Source organism: Oncorhynchus mykiss, chromosome 13 (assembly GCF_057628025.1).
Source record: "Oncorhynchus mykiss isolate SJ-2025 chromosome 13, ASM5762802v1, whole genome shotgun sequence".
NCBI classification, from domain to species: Eukaryota; Metazoa; Chordata; class Actinopteri; order Salmoniformes; family Salmonidae; genus Oncorhynchus; species Oncorhynchus mykiss.
The window spans coordinates 38,182,574-38,198,988 of NC_143034.1; the positions used below are offsets into that span (position 1 = coordinate 38,182,574).

The 16,415-nt window shown below is 44.0% G+C and overlaps 1 protein-coding gene across 8 annotated transcripts in view; it reads left to right on the top strand.

Moving 5' to 3' along the window:
- The window catches only part of si:ch211-126j24.1 (phosphofurin acidic cluster sorting protein 2), a 100,791-nt gene that overhangs the window by 79,709 nt on the left and 4,667 nt on the right, over nucleotides 1-16,415 (top strand). For 2 of the 8 annotated variants that reach the window (XM_036940718.2, XM_090196137.1), the window contains 10 exons: nucleotides 996-1,102; nucleotides 1,396-1,550; nucleotides 1,898-2,008; nucleotides 5,903-6,014; nucleotides 6,500-6,532; nucleotides 9,059-9,101; nucleotides 12,824-12,866; nucleotides 13,232-13,370; nucleotides 14,024-14,247; nucleotides 14,610-14,723. In XM_036940718.2, the coding sequence (XP_036796613.2) occupies nucleotides 996-1,102; nucleotides 1,396-1,550; nucleotides 1,898-2,008; nucleotides 5,903-6,014; nucleotides 6,500-6,532; nucleotides 9,059-9,101; nucleotides 12,824-12,866; nucleotides 13,232-13,370; nucleotides 14,024-14,247; nucleotides 14,610-14,723 (1,081 nt within the window). The remainder of the gene's footprint in view (nucleotides 1-995; nucleotides 1,103-1,395; nucleotides 1,551-1,897; nucleotides 2,009-5,902; nucleotides 6,015-6,499; nucleotides 6,533-9,058; nucleotides 9,102-12,823; nucleotides 12,867-13,231; nucleotides 13,371-14,023; nucleotides 14,248-14,609; nucleotides 14,724-16,415) is intronic. The other 6 variants (XM_036940719.2, XM_090196138.1, XM_036940720.2 and 3 more) reach the window with 3 other exon arrangements.

The window sequence follows — 16,415 nt, forward strand, 5'->3', positions numbered from 1 at the left end:
ATCTATTTTGTGAAGTGCACCAGTTCCTCCTGCAGCAAAGCAGCATGATGTTGCCACCCCCGTGCTTCACGGTTGGGATGGTGTTCTTCAGCTTTCAAGCCTCCCCCTTTTTCCTCCAAGCATAACCATTTTTATTGATTTATTTCACCTTTAATTAACCAGGTAGGCTAGTTGAGAACAAGTTCTCATTTACAACTGCGACCTGGCCAAGATAAAGCAAAGCAGTTCGACACATACAACAACACAGAGTTACACATGGAATAAACAAACATACAGTCAATAATACAGTAGAAAAAGTCTATATATGGGCCTCTAGCACTGCGATGTAGTGCCTTAGACCACTGCGCCACCAGAGACTCTGGGTTCCAGCCCAGGCTCTGTTTCCTCTGACACATTGGTGCAGCTGGCTTCCGGGTTGGATATGCGCTGTGTTAAAAAGCAGTGCGACTTGGTTGGGTTGTGTTTCGGAGGACGCATGGCTCTCGACCTTCGCCTCTCCCGAGTTTGTACAGGAGTTGTAGCGATGAGACAAGACAATAGCTACTAACAATTGGATACCACGAAAATTGGAGTGAATAAGGGGGTAAAACAAAAAGTCTATATACAGTGTGTGCAAATGAGGTAAGATAAGGGAGGTAAGGCAATAAATAGGCTATGGTGGCGAAGTAATTACAATATACCAATTAAACACTGAAGTTATAGATGTGCAGAAGATGAATGTGCAAGTAGAGATACTGGGGTGCAAAGGAGCAAGATAAATAAATAAATACAGTATTGGGATGAGGTAGTTGGATGGGCTATTTACAGTTGGGCTATGTACAGGTGCAGTGATCTCTGAGATGCTCTGACAGCTGGTGCTTTAAGCTAGCGAGGGAGAAATGAGTCTCCGACTTCAGTGATTTTTGATTCCAAGCCCCGTCTCAACTCTGTCTTGAAACCCCTTTCAACCCCGTTCTCTCTCTGCCCTCTGTCTCTCATTCCCTCCCTTCCTGCAGTATCTATCTGAGATTCTCCATGAGCACAGCCAGCCTATCGTGTGCACCATCTCTGGTGCGGATGTTCATGCGGCCTTCAACACCATAGTCACCAGGATCCAGAGATTGTAAGAACTCGCTTCCTTCCTCTTTCTAATTCAATGATTGTAATTGAGAGAAACAAATCGATTTCACTTTAACTTTGCTTCATTGTAAAAATGTAAATGTTTCTTGTAGACTTTTTAATGTGAATTTTAATTCAGTGGTCACCAAGGCGAGTGGATCTTATGATGATCATGATTAGGCCCGTATCATTTTTGATATGTGAAACATTTTGGTAGCACTTTCCATTACAGCGCAGAATAAAGTAGAAACAAGTTACTGTTTCTCATAATGTTTTTTCCCCCACTTCTCTGACTAGCTGTAACTGCAATGCCCAGACACCCCCCACCATCAAAGTGGCAGTGGCCGGAGACCAGAGTTACCTCAGCACCATCCTCAGGTGCTTCGTGGAGCAGCTGGCCAACAAGACGCCTGATTGGCTCAGCTACATCCGCTTCCTGGTCATCCCTGTTGGTAAGCAGCAATTCAGCCAATCGCCATGGAGTCCAGGTTCGGGTTGGTCGTCAATTCCATTTCAATTCAGTAGATTCAGGGGATAAATTGAAACTATCATTCATGCATTGGAAAAGTTCACAAACTGTAGAAAAGAATGGCCTAATTACCATTCTGCAGGCATAACGCAAGCCTCCCATAAATCATGCACTGACGTCAAACGGAAAACTGCACACAAAACACTAGTTACAGGAACAGATCTCATATAGGACCCTGGGTATCATAGGCTAACAACATACAGACTAGAAAAGCTGGACTCCATTTTGTTTTCCTGTGGCCTTCTAATCAGTCTGCTCCTCCCTCTGTAGGCACTCATCCTCTGGCCAAACACATGTCTTCGTTCGACAGTAAGTTCAACAACATCTTCATGGACGCTGGCTGGAGGGACTTGTTCAGCAGACTGGAGGCCCCAACATCAGGTACAGCAAAGAGCTGGAGCAGCAAACGCTTATTATGAGCCAAAATACCATGCAGGATAGGGATCTGCTCATAAGGCTTCATAAATGCAGTTACAAATGTTTAGGAACATCTATCAGCATTATGGTGCGTTATGCGTCACATCAAAACAATGTTATTGATCACATACACGTGTCTAGCAGATGTTATTGCGGTTTTAGCGAATGTCAGAGCAGCATAGAGACTAAGATGCAGTAGAATAGTATAGAATAAGGTGGATAAACTCAGCAAAAAAAGAAACATCCCCTTTTCAGGATCCTGTCTTTCAAAGATAGTTTGTAAAAATTCTAATAACTTCACAGCTCCTCATTGTAAAGGGTTTAAACACTTTTTCCCATGCTTGTTCAATGAACCATAAACAATTAATGAACATACACCTGTGGAACGGTCGTTAAGACACTAACAGCTTACAGACGGTAGGCAAATTAAGGTCACAGTAATGAAAACTTGGAACACTAAAGAGACCTTTCTACTGACTCTGAAAAACACCAAAAGAAAGATGCCCAGGGTCCCTGTTCATCTGCGTGAACGTGCCTTAGGCATGCTGCAAAGAGGCATGAGGGCTGCAAAGAGGCATGAGGACTGCAGATGTGGCCGTACTGTGAGACGCCTAAGACAGCGCTACAGGGAGACAGGACGGACAACTGATCGTCCTCGCAGTGGCATACCACGTGTAACAACACCTGCACAGGATTGGTACATCCCAAACACCACAACTGCGAGACAGGTACAGGATGGCAATAACAACTGCCCTAGTTACCAGGAACACACAATCCCTCCATCAGTGCTCAGACTGTCTCCAATAGGCTGAGAGAGGCTGGACATCAGTGCTCAGACTGTCTCACAAGGGATGATGTTTGGATTTGCATTTATCGTCGAAGGAATGTGCGTTACACAGAGGCCTGTACTCTGGAGCGGGATCGATTTGGAGGTGGAGGGTCTGTCATGGTCTGGGGAGGTGTGTCACAGCATCATCGGACTGAGCTTGATGTCATTGCCTGCAATCTCAACGCTGTGCGTTACAGGAAAGACATCCTCCCCCCTCATGTGGTACCCTTCCTGCAGGCTCATCCTGACATGACCCTCCAGCATGACAATGCCACCAGCCAAACTGCTCGTTCTGTGCGTGATTTCCTGCAAGACAGGAATGTCAGTGTTCTGCCATCGCCAGCAAAGAGCCCGGATCTCATGCGCTGCAGTACTTAATGCAGCTGATGGCCACACCTGATACTGACTGTTACTTTTGATTTTGACCCCCCCCCCCCCCCCCCCCCCCTTTGTTCAGGGACATATTATTCAATGTCTGTTAGTCACATGTCTGTGGAACTTGTTCAGTTTGTCTCAGTTGTTGAATCTTGTTATTCTCATACAAATATTTACAAATGTTAAGTTTTCTGAAAATAAACGCAGTTGACAGTGAGAGGATTTATTTATTTTTTGCTGAGTTTACATATGAGATGAGTAATGCAAGATATATAAACATTATTAAAGTGACTGGTGTTCCATTTATTCAAGTGGCCAATGATTTCAGGCTGTGTATATAGGCAGCAGCCTCTCTGTGCTAGTGATGGCTATTTAACAGTCTGATGGCCTTGAGTTAGAAGCTGTTTTTCAATTTCTCGGTCGCAGCTTTGATGCACCTGTGCTGACCTCGCCTTCTGGATGATAGCGGGGAAACAGGCAGTGGCTCGGGTGGTTGTTGTCCTTGATGACCTTTTTGGCCTTCCTGTGACATCAGGTGCTGTAGGTGTCCTGAAGGGCAGTTAGTCTGTCCCCGTTGATGCGTTGTGCAGACCGCACCACCCTCTGGAGTGCCCTGTGGTTGTGGGCGATGCAGTTGCCGTACCATGTGGTGATACAGCCCAACAGGATGCTCTCAATTGTGCACATGTAAAAGTTTGAGAGGGTTTTAGGTGACAAGCCAAATTTCTTCAGCCTCACCAGGTTGAAAAAGCGATGTTGCACCTTCTTCACCACACTGTCTGTGTGGGTGGACCATTTCAGTTTGTCAGTGATATGTACGCAGAGGAATTTAAACGTTCCACCTTCTCCACTACTGTCCCGTCGATGTGGATGGGGGGATGCTCCCTCTGCTGTTTCCTGAAGTCCACAATAATTTTCTTTATTTTTTTGACGTTGAGTGAGAGGTTATTTTCCTGGCACCAGACTCCCAGAGACCTCACCACCTCCCTGTAGGCTGTCTCGTCGTCGTTGGTAATCAAGCCTACTACTGTGTTGTCTGCAAACTTGATGATTGAGTTGGAGGCATGCTTGGCCACGCAGTCATGCGTGAACAGGAACTTCAGGAGGGGGCTGAGTACGCACCCTTGTGGGGCCCCAGTGTTGAGGATCAGTGAAGTGGAGGTGTTGTTTCCTACCTTCAGCACATCAGCCAGCCCGTCAGGACCCAATTGCACAGGGCGAGGTTCAGACCCAGGGCCTCGAGCCTAATGATGAACTTGGAGGGTAGTATGGTGTTGAATGCTGAGCTATAGTCAATGAAGAGCATTCTTACATAGGTATTCCTCTTCTCTAGATGAGATAAGGCAGTGTGCAGTGTGATAGCGATTGCATCGTCTGTTGACCTATTGGGGAGGTATGCAAATTGAAGTGGGTCTAGGGTGACAGGTAGGGTGGAGATGATATGATCCTTGACAAGTCTCTCAAAGCACCTCACGATGACAGAGGTGAGTGCTACGGGAAGATAGTCATTTAGTTCAGTTATCTTTGCATTCTTGGCTACAGGAACAATGGTGCCCATCTTGAAGCATGTGGGGACAGCAGACTGGGATAGGGAGAGATTGAATATGTTTGTAAACACACCAGCCAGCCGTCCGGGCCGGCAGCCTTGCGAGGGTTAACACTTTTAAATGTCTTACTCACGTCGGCAATGAAGGAGAGCCCACAGTCCTTGGTAGCGGGTCACGTCGGTGGCACTGTGTTATCCTCAAAGCGGGCAAAGAAGGTGTTTAGCAAGGCGTTGGTGTCTGCGACGTGGCTGGTTTTCCTTTTGTAGTCCGTGATTGTCTGTAGACCCTGCCACATATGTCTCGTGCCTGAGCCGTTGAATTTTACTCCACTTTGTCTCTAAACTGACGTTTTGCCTGTTTGATTGACTGCTCTGTTTGTATTCTGCCATATTTCCAGACACCTTGTTATGTTTAAATGTGGTGGTTTGCGCTTTCAGTTTTGCACGAATGCTGCCATCTTTCCACTGTTTCTGGTTAGGGTAGGTTTTAATAGTCACAGTGGTACAACATATCCTATACACTTCCTGATAAAGGCAGTTACCGTTTCAGTATATTTGTCAATATTATTCCCGGAAGCTACCCGAAACATATCCCAGTCTGCGTGATCAAAACAATCTTGAAGCGTGGATTCCGATTTGATCAGAACAGCACTGAATAGTCCTTAGCACCGGTACTTCCTGTTTGAGTTTCTGCCTACAGGAAGGAAGGAGCAAATTGGAGTCGTGGTCAGATTTGCCGAAAGGAGGGGGGGGCTTGTATCCCGGAAGTTGGAGTAACAGTGGTCTATAGTGTTTCATCAGCGCGAGTACTACAGTCGATATGCTGATAGAATTTGTTCTTAAAAAGTACTAGTTTGTTAATTATAATATCGTATTTATTATTAAAAACATTATTACAAATATATAAGTTATTATTTATTTATATTTATTTTAGTATAATATGCTCGCATTCACACAATATTAGTATATTTTGATGCTTCTACTGTTGCATTGCTGTATGTGTTGAATGATAATACAATACATGAATAATAATAATAAAATAATAATAAATGGGATTTAAAAAGGGTGTAAGAACAAAAACATGATAGGTTGTGCCCTCCACTTTGAGTTTCCATAGACAACATTGATGTAGCAGGCCGCGTGTCTCAGTACCTGGCTGGGGCCAGCGTCTCGCACCAGTGTCCCATCTCTGAGGCCATGCTCACCTACAAACAGAAAAGGTAAGGTGTGTGTGTGTGTGCAAGCAAGCGTGTGCATGCATGTGAGTACAGAATGAATGGCTGATATTTAAGGGTGTGTGCATGTGCATGTGTTTATGAAATGTCTGGTAAAATGTAGATATTGTGTATGTAGATATTTTTGTATGCTATTATTCTATTATGCTATTAAACTATATTTGGATTATCTATTGTGTTCTATAGTGCTCCCTCTACGCTTCAGATTTTTCAATTTAGTGGATTCATTCTCATTAATTTATCTTTGGAAAAAGCAACACTAATGCTAATTTCAACCATATTCAATCACGTTCATCGACCACATTTGCTTATTTAAATTAGCACCAACAGAATAACAACATGTGAACTCCACTTTGACAGAACATATTTTGCGACAGTTGACTCATAACTCATGAAGAAAGAACAACGACGACTCGTACCATTTTACCACACTTGAGTTATTCTACCTTTTTCTTTCATTTGCATTCAAGGAAGAGAAGCTTGTATTTTGATTTTTACATCAGGTACCTGGCCGCAGCCTTTCGTTTGACCCCGCCCCCCTGCTGTGTTGCATTTTGTCCACCAATATAACCTGTGACCCCTTGTTGTCTAATGTCTAACCCGCCCACACATAACTCGCTGTTCGTCTTAACTTCATATCTGGTCTGCATCGACTACCCCCGTATTGATTTGAGTTTTTGCATGTCTTACTGTCTTAACCACTTGTTTGTTTGTCTGGCTTGGTTGGCTTTTGGTTTGGATTTGGTTTGGATATGTGGATTTTGGATAATATACAACCGCATTAAAGGTACAGTCAGCAATATGACATCATCATACACTGCTGGTTGACTTCCTGCTTACAGAAGTCAACAACAAAAGTCGAATCTGCCAAGGCTGCCATTATTGGATCTTTCCAATGTCGACACGCCTCAAAGGAGTGCCGAACGTGCAAATTGGAAAGAGCCCATACTGGCCATCTGTTATTGTTGAAATATGTCATCGGGAAGTCGCCCCGCTGTGTTTGATGATGTCACATTGCTGACTCTACCTTTAAGGTCTCCCACATACATTGCTCTTTGAAGTTGGGAACAGTAGGGCAAACTGTTGACTCAATGAGATCTAAGAGAAAAAGGTTGACATTGGATGTGTTCTTTCCTATTACCTCAGAGAGAGGAGGACGAGTGTAAAGAAGGAGAGATGACAGTGGAGATCTAATTAGGTGGTTTGAAGAGGAGGGAGGGAGGGATAGTGCGGAGGTAGAGAACACCAGCCACGTGACACACTCTATCACACACACCCACACACACGACACACACACCTGCATGTGTGACTGTTATTTTCAAATCTCTGCTCAGATGTCACTGTTGACCCACCTCAGAAACCATTTTTGCCTTGTAAGAGTGTAATGACACACACACACCCACACACTTTATATCCACCAGGGAGGATGAGCACTCAAACATTTAAAGGTCACCTTAACAATTACCAGGCGTATAAAAGGCACGGTGTACTGTATTATAGGAACAAAGGGGTGCTGAAAGGTGACTTTTGATTGGCTAATCCCAGTCTCTCCCAGTCTCCCCTTGGTGACAGAGACAGAGTCCACTGAGTATTGTCACAACATGACGAGAGCCGACCGAGTCCAAACTCTGCCGAGAGGAGTAATGCTTTCATCTATCATGTGTTTTCAGATCAGTGCCATTGAAGAACAGGAGACCAGGAAAGGAAGCCGCGTTAGAATATTGAGACACACCTGAAGATTATCCTAGATCAGGGCTCTACAACAATGTTCCTGGACTGTTTTTGCTCCAACCCCAATTATAACTAAACTGATTCATCAACCTGCTATTTATTAGAATCAGGTGCCCTAGATTAGACTTAGAGTGAAACCCTACAGGATCGTAGCTCTCCAGGAACAGGGTTGGAGAACCCTGTCCTAGATAATATTCTGGTCAGATAGGCAGGGGAGACTGTACTGTACACCAAGGGCCCGACTGAGTTTGCTTAATGTGCATTGTTTGTACCTACTTGTCTTCTTTCTTTTGTATACTCAATATTTTAGTCAATGCTTTTTCCATCTTTAAAAACTCTAGAAACCCCTCAATGCTACTCTCGGGTGTGTTTCACGAGGGAGATGAACTTGTCATGCTCTGTTTGTCCTACCTCTTTGCTGTCCTAACATGCTTTTCTCACAGCTCTTTTCACCATGCGCTCCAAAAATTCACCCCCTCTGGCCTCATTTAGCAGGTTATTTTGGTTTTACACCAGCCGTATCCAGCTTTTTGAGCTAATTTGGGGGGGATTTGTGAGAAATAGGGAAGGATAGCTTTGGTAAGACGACGGCAGCACTACCAACTTAGAAGTAGTTGACTGGGACCGAACATATGAAATATGCTAACTATCCTTTAACCCTCTGTCTATAAAGGCCCCTTTACAAACACAGGGGTGAATTCTAACTTCTACTTAAGTAAACTTTTTGCTTAGTCTCCCATTGACATCAATGAATAACTAAGTTAAAACCTAAATGTACCTAAATGGAAATTATGATTTGCCCCACACTGTATACCGGGTGTGCATAGCTCTGGTCCTTGAGTGCCATAGTTCTGTTGATTTTCGTCTGTTGATTTTTTTTTTTTCAGCCAATCAGTATTCTTAAGTACTGAGAAACCAAAACCCAGCGGGATTGCAGAACTCACCCTGTATATTGGGTTCACATTCAATGTCACCAACAATGTTATAACCCCCTCACTCCTCCACTGCTCACTTCACATCAGGCTTACAACGCACCCGTTTAGGGGTCGATTGTAAGGAGCGTTCCCTGGCATTCTCATCGCGGCATGACCTTCATTCCCAAAATGTTCCTGGTTTTCCAGAACCACTTGGGAGGCGCCATGTCTCATCGATTCCGATCAGACATCCCTTAGCCACACACACAAACTCATTCTTCCTTCAGCGCCATCACACCACCACAACAGGGAGAGTGTTGATCCTGGTGCATTGTGTTAACGCGAAACTAACATTTATTATATGTTTTCCATTCGCTCCCTCAGCCCTGACGAGGACTCCTGTCAGAAGTTTGTGCCATTCATTGGGGTAAGAATATTATCTTGTGTTATCTTTGAGCGCTCATCTCCAGTTAGATAATTATCTGTCATTTATTTGAAGCTGTCATGATAATACACAATGACAACAGATTTGTATTGCTGTTTATTGAGGAAAGTTTTACATGCAATGACTGTGATATGTGGTTGTTTTCTACTTACACTCTCACAGTGCATTCAGAAAGTATTCAGCCCCTTTACTTTTTCCACATTTGTTATGTTACATTCTAAAATGGATTAAATAAAACATTTTCCTCTTAAATCTAGACACAATACCACAAACTGACGAAGCGAAAACAGGTTTTTAGAAATTGAGCTCCGGTGCATCCTGTTTCCATTTATCATCATTGAGATGTTTCTACAACTTGATTGGAGTCCACATGTGGTAAATTCAATTGATTGGTTATGATTTGGAAAGGCACACACCTGTCTATATAAGGTCCCACAGTTGACAGTGCATGTCAGAGCAAAAACCAAGCCATGATGTTGAATGAATAGTCCGTAGAGCTCCGAGAAAGGATTGTGTTTTGGCACAGCTCTGGGAAAGGGTATTCTTGTAGCATAGAAGGTCCCCAAGAACACAGTGGCCTCCATTATTCTTAAATGGAAGAAATTTGGAAGCACCAAGACTTGTCCTGGAGCTGGCTGCCTGGCCAAACTGAACAATCAGGGGAGAAGGGCCTTGGTCAGGGAGGTGACCAAGAACCCGATGATCACTATGACAGAGCTCCAGAGTTCTTCTTTGGAGATGGGAGAACCTTCCAGGAGGCCTTTAAGGTAGAGTGGCCAGACATAAGTCACTCCTCAGTAAAAGGCACACGACAGCCCGCTTGGAGTTTGCCAAAAGGCGCCAGACCATGAGAAACAAGATTGAACTCTTTGGCCTGAATGCCAAGCGTCAAGTCTGGAGGAAACCTGGCACCATCCCTAAAGTGAAGCATAGTGGTGGCAGCATCATGCTGTGGGGATGTTTTTCAGTGGCAGGGACTGGGAAACTAGTCAAGATCGAGGGAAAGATGAACGGAGCAAAGTACAGAGATGTCCTTGATGAAAACCTGCTCCAGAGCACTCGGGACCTCAGACTGGTGCAAAGGTTCACATTCCAACAGGACAACGACCCTATGCAAACAGCCAGGACAACGCAGGAGTGGCTTTGGGACAATTCTCTGAATGTCCATGAGTGGCCCAGCCAGAGCGCAGACTTGAACCAGATCGAACATCTCTGGAGAGACCTCAAAATAGCTGTGCAGCGACGCTCCCCAGCCAACCTGACAGAGATTGAGAGGATCTGCAGAGAAGTATGGGAGAAACTCCCCAAATGCAGGTGTGCCAAGCTTGTAGTGTCATACCCAAGAAGTCTCAATGCTGTAATATCTGCCAAAGGTGCTTCAACAAAGTACTGAGTAAAGGGTCTGAATGCTTATATAAATGTGATATTTCTGTTTTAATTTGGGGTCACCTAGAAATGTCCTTGTTTTCGAAAGAAAATACATTTTTTGACTGTTAAAATAACATCAAATGGATCAGAAATACAGTGTAGACATTGCTAATGTTGTAAATGACTATTGTAGCTGGAAATGGTAGATTTAAAAAAATATATATATATATATATATATATATATATATATATGGAATATCTACATAGGCGTACAGAGGCCCATTATCAACAACTGGGCCCATTATCAGCAACCATCACACTGTGTTCCAATGGCATGTTGTGTTAGCTAATGCGGGTTTATCATTTTAAATGAGTAATTGATCATTAGAAAACCCTTTTCCAATTATGTTAACAGCTGAAAACTGCTAAAAAAAATCTGATTCAAGAAGCAAAAAAACTGGCCTTCTTTTGACTAGTTGAGTATCTGGAGCATCTATCAAGGCACAAGGCGAGACCTAAATGCAGACACAGGAGGCAGATGGTTGGAGTCTTACAATATTTATTAATCCAAAGGGGTAGGCAAGAGAGTGGTCGTGGACAGGAAAAAAGGTCAAAACCAGATCAGAGTCCAGGAGATACAGAGTGGCAGATGCTCATGGTCAAGGCAGGCAGAATGGTCAGGCAGGCAGAATGGTCAGGCAGGCGGGAACAACGTCCAGAAACAGGAAAGGGACAAAACCGGGAGGACTAGAAAAAGGAGAATGCAAAAAGCAGGAGAACTGGGAAAACGCTGGTTGACTTGTAAATTACGAACTGGCACAGAGAGACAGGAATCCAGGGATGAATACACTGAGGAAAATAATCAACACCTAGAGGGGGTGGAGACGATCACAAGGACAGGTGAAATAAATCAGGGCGTGACAGCATCAGCATTTGTGGGTTCGATTACAGGCTCAAAATGGCCAGAAACAAAGAACTTTCTTCTGAAACTCGTCAGTCTATTCTTGTTCTGAGAAATGATGGCTATTCCATGCAAGAAATTGCCAAGACACTGAAGATCTTGTGCAACGCTGTGTACTACTCCCTTCACAGAACAGCGCAAACTGACTCTAACCAGAATAGAAAGAGGGGTGGGAGGCCCCAGTGCACAACTGAGCAAGAGGACAAGTACATTAGTGCCTAGTTTAAGACGCCTCACAAGTCCTCAACTGGCAGCTTCATTAAATAGTGCCCGCAAACACCAGTCTCAACGTCAACAGTGAGGAGGCGACTCCGGGATGCTGGCCTTCTGGGCAGAGTTGCAAAGAAAAAGCCATATCTCAGACTGGCCAATAAAAATAAAAGATTAAGATGGGCAAAAGAACACAGACACTGGAAAGAGGAACTGCCTAGAAGGCCAGCATCCCGGAGTCGCCTCTTCACTGTTGACGTTGAGTGAGTTTGTCAATTTCTACCCCTGGTCAGCTGTAAGTGCTGTTAGTGGAAGTGGAATCGTCTAGGAGCAACAACGGCTTAGCCGCAAAGTGGTAGGCCATAGAAGCTCACAGAACGTGTACCTTGTAAAATCTTTTGTCCTCTGTTGCAACACTAACTACCGAGTTCCAAACTGCCTCTGGTAGCAACATCAGCACAATAACTGTTCGTCGGGAGCTTAATGAAATGGGTTTCCATGGCCAAGCAGCTGCACACAAGCCTAAGATCACCATGCACAATGCCAAGTGTCGGCTGGAGTGGTGTAAAGCTTGCCGCTGTTGGTTCAGTGGAAATGTATTCTCTGGAGTGATGAATGACCCTTCATCGTCTGGCAGTCTGACGGACTAAACTGGTTTTGGCGGATGCCAGGAGAACACTACCTGCGTAGTGCCAACTGGAAAGTGGAGGAGGAATAACGGTCTGGGGCTGTTTTTCATGGTTCGGGCTAGGCCCACTAGTTCCAGTATAGGGAAATCTTAACGCTATAGCATACAATGACATTCTAGACGATTCTGTTCTTCCAACTTTGTGGCAACAGTTTGGGGAAAGCCCTTTTCTATTTCAGCATGACATTGCCTCCGTGCACAAAGCAAGGTTCATAGAGAAATGGTTTGTCGAGATCGGTGTGGAAGAACTTGACTGGCCTGAACAGAGCCCTGAGCCCAACCACATCGAACACCTTTGGGATGAATTGGAATGTCGACTGCGAGCCAGGCCTTATCGCCCAACATCAGTGCCCGACCTCACTAATGCACGAGTGAGGTGGTCATGTATTATACCTTGGTTAAATGTACTGACTGGATAAGAGTGTCTGTTAAATGACCAGAATGTAAATCTCAATCGTGGTTTTTGTCCCCCCACAGCTGGTGAAAGTGGGCATCGTTGAGCACAACCTTTCAACCTCAAGTAAGACATCCTACTCTTTATTTTCCTTTGACCCTATGTTTGCTTTGTATTGTCTGATAATCCATTGTTTCGAATGAAATGGGAGGAAGAAGGGAAAACTGAGAGAGAAGAGGCCCAGCAGGCAAAATACTGAATGCATGACGTCTTAATCATGTAATATTTTTCTTGTAAAATGGTTTTCTGGTTAAAAGACTTAATATAACTCTTTTACAACCGCTGTTGCGCCTTTTTCATGATCAAGACGTCATGGGACAGACGTCATATTGGTTGTTAATTGGTTAGAGAACCCTAATAAATCAGATAAAGATGCATTTTTTCTGGTTACTTAAAGACGTTAACAAAACCTCCTCCTCCCTAATCCCCAGTGGACTCTGATGATGCTGTGATGGGGAGCATCAATATGCTGGCCTCCCCTCCCCCCCAGCCGGGACCACCCTACATGAAGGACCTGACCTGCACCCCGCCCCCCTCCCCCTCCGTCTCAGCCACCCTCGCCGGAGCCGGGTACGTACTCTACCCAAGATGTCTTGTTAATTAATGTTCTTTCCTTAAACATTATTTGATCTCAAGGTTCAACCTTATAACTGTACAATGGCTACAATCCCGACAGAGGCCCATTGGCCACAGTAGTCAATAAAACAATTTCAGAAGGTACAGGCCACACCTTCCACATGAATGAGTTTCTTATTATATTTTGGGTTCTGATGGGGTAAGGCAGTGGAACTTTGCTCATGAGGCACTTGTAAACTATATGTTATTAATTTAAATGGCAAAAGATGGCCCAATCTGGAGTGTGTGACAAAGGATAGCCATCCTTCAACACCCCACTTTCCTGCCACTCCCAGATGAATGACCTTTCTCCATCCAGATGTTACTTGGAGACCAGATGTTGGGAAGGGGGGGAAGGGGGAACGACCACTTGTCTTCAGTGTTCTGTGTTCCAGTCTTTCACTGGAGCTCTACTCTACCCTTTCTCTTCTTCCTTTTTATGACTTGACCTGTAAGTTGTACATAATAAACTAAACTGGCTACAGCCACATACAAGTTCAGATGGTACTCTACCTTGCAGTTTGGGCCTTTTTCTTCCCTTTCATGGATACAAAACGTTCATATGACGTTCTTGTGACGTTTCTCTCCCATATCCCTCCGCCGTGCAGCTCTCCGGTGACGGGCGGGGAGGTGATGGGGCTCCAGGTGGACTACTGGGCATGTCACGGCGTCGACAAGAAGAAGGAAGGCGAGAAGCGAGACGTGGGCATCAAGAATACCCTGAAGAGCAACTTTCGCTCGCTGCAGGTGTCCCGCATCCCCAACGGAGGCGAGCTGACCCCTCCTCCTGGCATGGCCATGACCGTTGTCATGAAGGAGAAGAACAAGAAAGGTGGGTGTCGCTTTACTGAACGCCAAAGAGTGTAATGCATTATTACCCGTTATAACCGTTAATGCCACCTTACTACAACTCATAGCATGTTATGTTTTTCTTTATGAAAATGTGTCACTGATGAAGAAGACGTCTTTTTCTGGTTGTAATCTAGTTATCTGGCCAAATACAGCAACAACCAGATGTTGTGTTTATGTCGTCACGAAAAATACATCTTTACCTTTTACCTTTACATCTTTAGCAAAAATAAATATAATAATTGTAAAAATACATGTTTTATTTTGTACCATGTATGGCAAATGATCTCTTTATTTTACTGATGTCCTCTCTCTCTCTTCTCTTTCTCACACTTTGATGAGCAGTGATATTCCTGAGTAAAAAGCCCAAGGAGAAGGAGGTGGACTCCAAGAGCCAGGTGATCGAGGGCATCAGCAGGCTGATCTGCGCTGCCAAACACCAGCACACCATGCTGAGAGGTACAGGCCTGACAAACATACTCACACATACGTAAGCATACACACATACCCACATATAGGGCTGTTGCGGTGACCGTCAGTGCTTGACTTGGGCAGGAGCTCACCAGAGCTGAGTACTGGCACATCACATTTTCTACTGCTTGAGCTCCTGTTCCTCGAATAGAATATTAACTCAAAAGTATTGTGGAGCTCCTGCACCTAAAAATAAGCAGTACTTGCACCCAAAATGAGTACTGTCACCTATTTCAGTCCAAATCAAGTACTGCTGACCGTATTACCGCCACACCTGCAGTCATGAGTCATGACCGCAGTCAAATTCCATGTGACCGTTGAGTCACGGTAATCTCCTCTGGACATGTGTTGGTAGTACCCAACTCACTAAAGACCATCAGGTCCTAATGGCATGGTACTCAGCGCTCTATTGTCCCTCTAACCACTCTCACATCAATGCAAATAGAATCGGAAAAATCACATCAAACACTTATCATCAAAACAGTATCATGCTTTTAAAACTCACCGCACTGTGATTGATCAATTTGAAGAAAGTAGGTTGAAACTGAGTGGAAAACATTATCGCTGTGGATGTTGTTTCAAAGCCTAACATAACGAAATTGACAGCACTTTCTAAGGTGATGATTAATTCAAAACACCCATACGCATATTATAGCATTTGCATACGCATAGGCCTATATGAGTCCAAGCCTGGGGAAAAAAATGAAATTCAAATCATGATTGTGCCATTATATGCCTACCGCATAGGCCTATTACGCACGGCATAAAAACTTTCAAAAACAAGATAGATTGAAGTTGTAGAAACTTTGGTCTAATTGGTCTACTCTAGCCTATACTCCAAAATGAAACAAGTTCTAGTAATGGCCTTTGAATGTGGACTGTATTATTAAGCATACCGGATTGTTTACCTTACCTTATGCTACTCTCCAAACTATCTATCCATGAGTCTGGGAGAGAACATATAGGCCTAGGCGATGCTGTTGGTTCATTGATTGTGCAGGGCGGCTTACATAGTTAGCCTACAATAAGTTTTTTATATTTTCACAATGAATAGGCTGACATTTCCTTTAGCTACAGAATCTCACCACCGTGCTTCTCCATCTCCTCCTCTCTCTCCTTCATTCCTTTCTCCAGCATGCAGAGAGAGGGGCTGTCAACAATTTAAATGAAATATTGTTTAGTTGTGAAAACGTTACTATGGTTTCCACCAAAAAGAGGAGGAGCCCAGCTGCTACTATATTTATTTCTCAGCTGCTCATATTAAGCACATGCTCCACTATAAAACCAGAATAGCTTACCCGGCATGATTGGAAAAGGAGCCGTGGAAAGCCGCCTCCATTTACTATTTGAGTGCACTTGATGAGAGAGCAGCGTGTGCAGCCTGAGTCAAGGAACAGAGCGCAAGCTTTTATTTGCTACTTTCTCAAATCATCAATGGCCTATAGTCGCATCATGCACCCCATATATGTTTTGATTTCTGAGACATTCTATCATTCACAACTAAAGTTATCAAATAACTCTAAATCTAGTGTATAGATCCTGTTTCAAATGATCACTTTTACGCTCAACATAGCCACTTCATATGTGCACTCGCTCCGGAATAGGAAAAATATCCTTTCTATTTTATTCAGCTAAATTCAAATGATATTCTTCTTAATATAAAATCATAATGTGAATGAA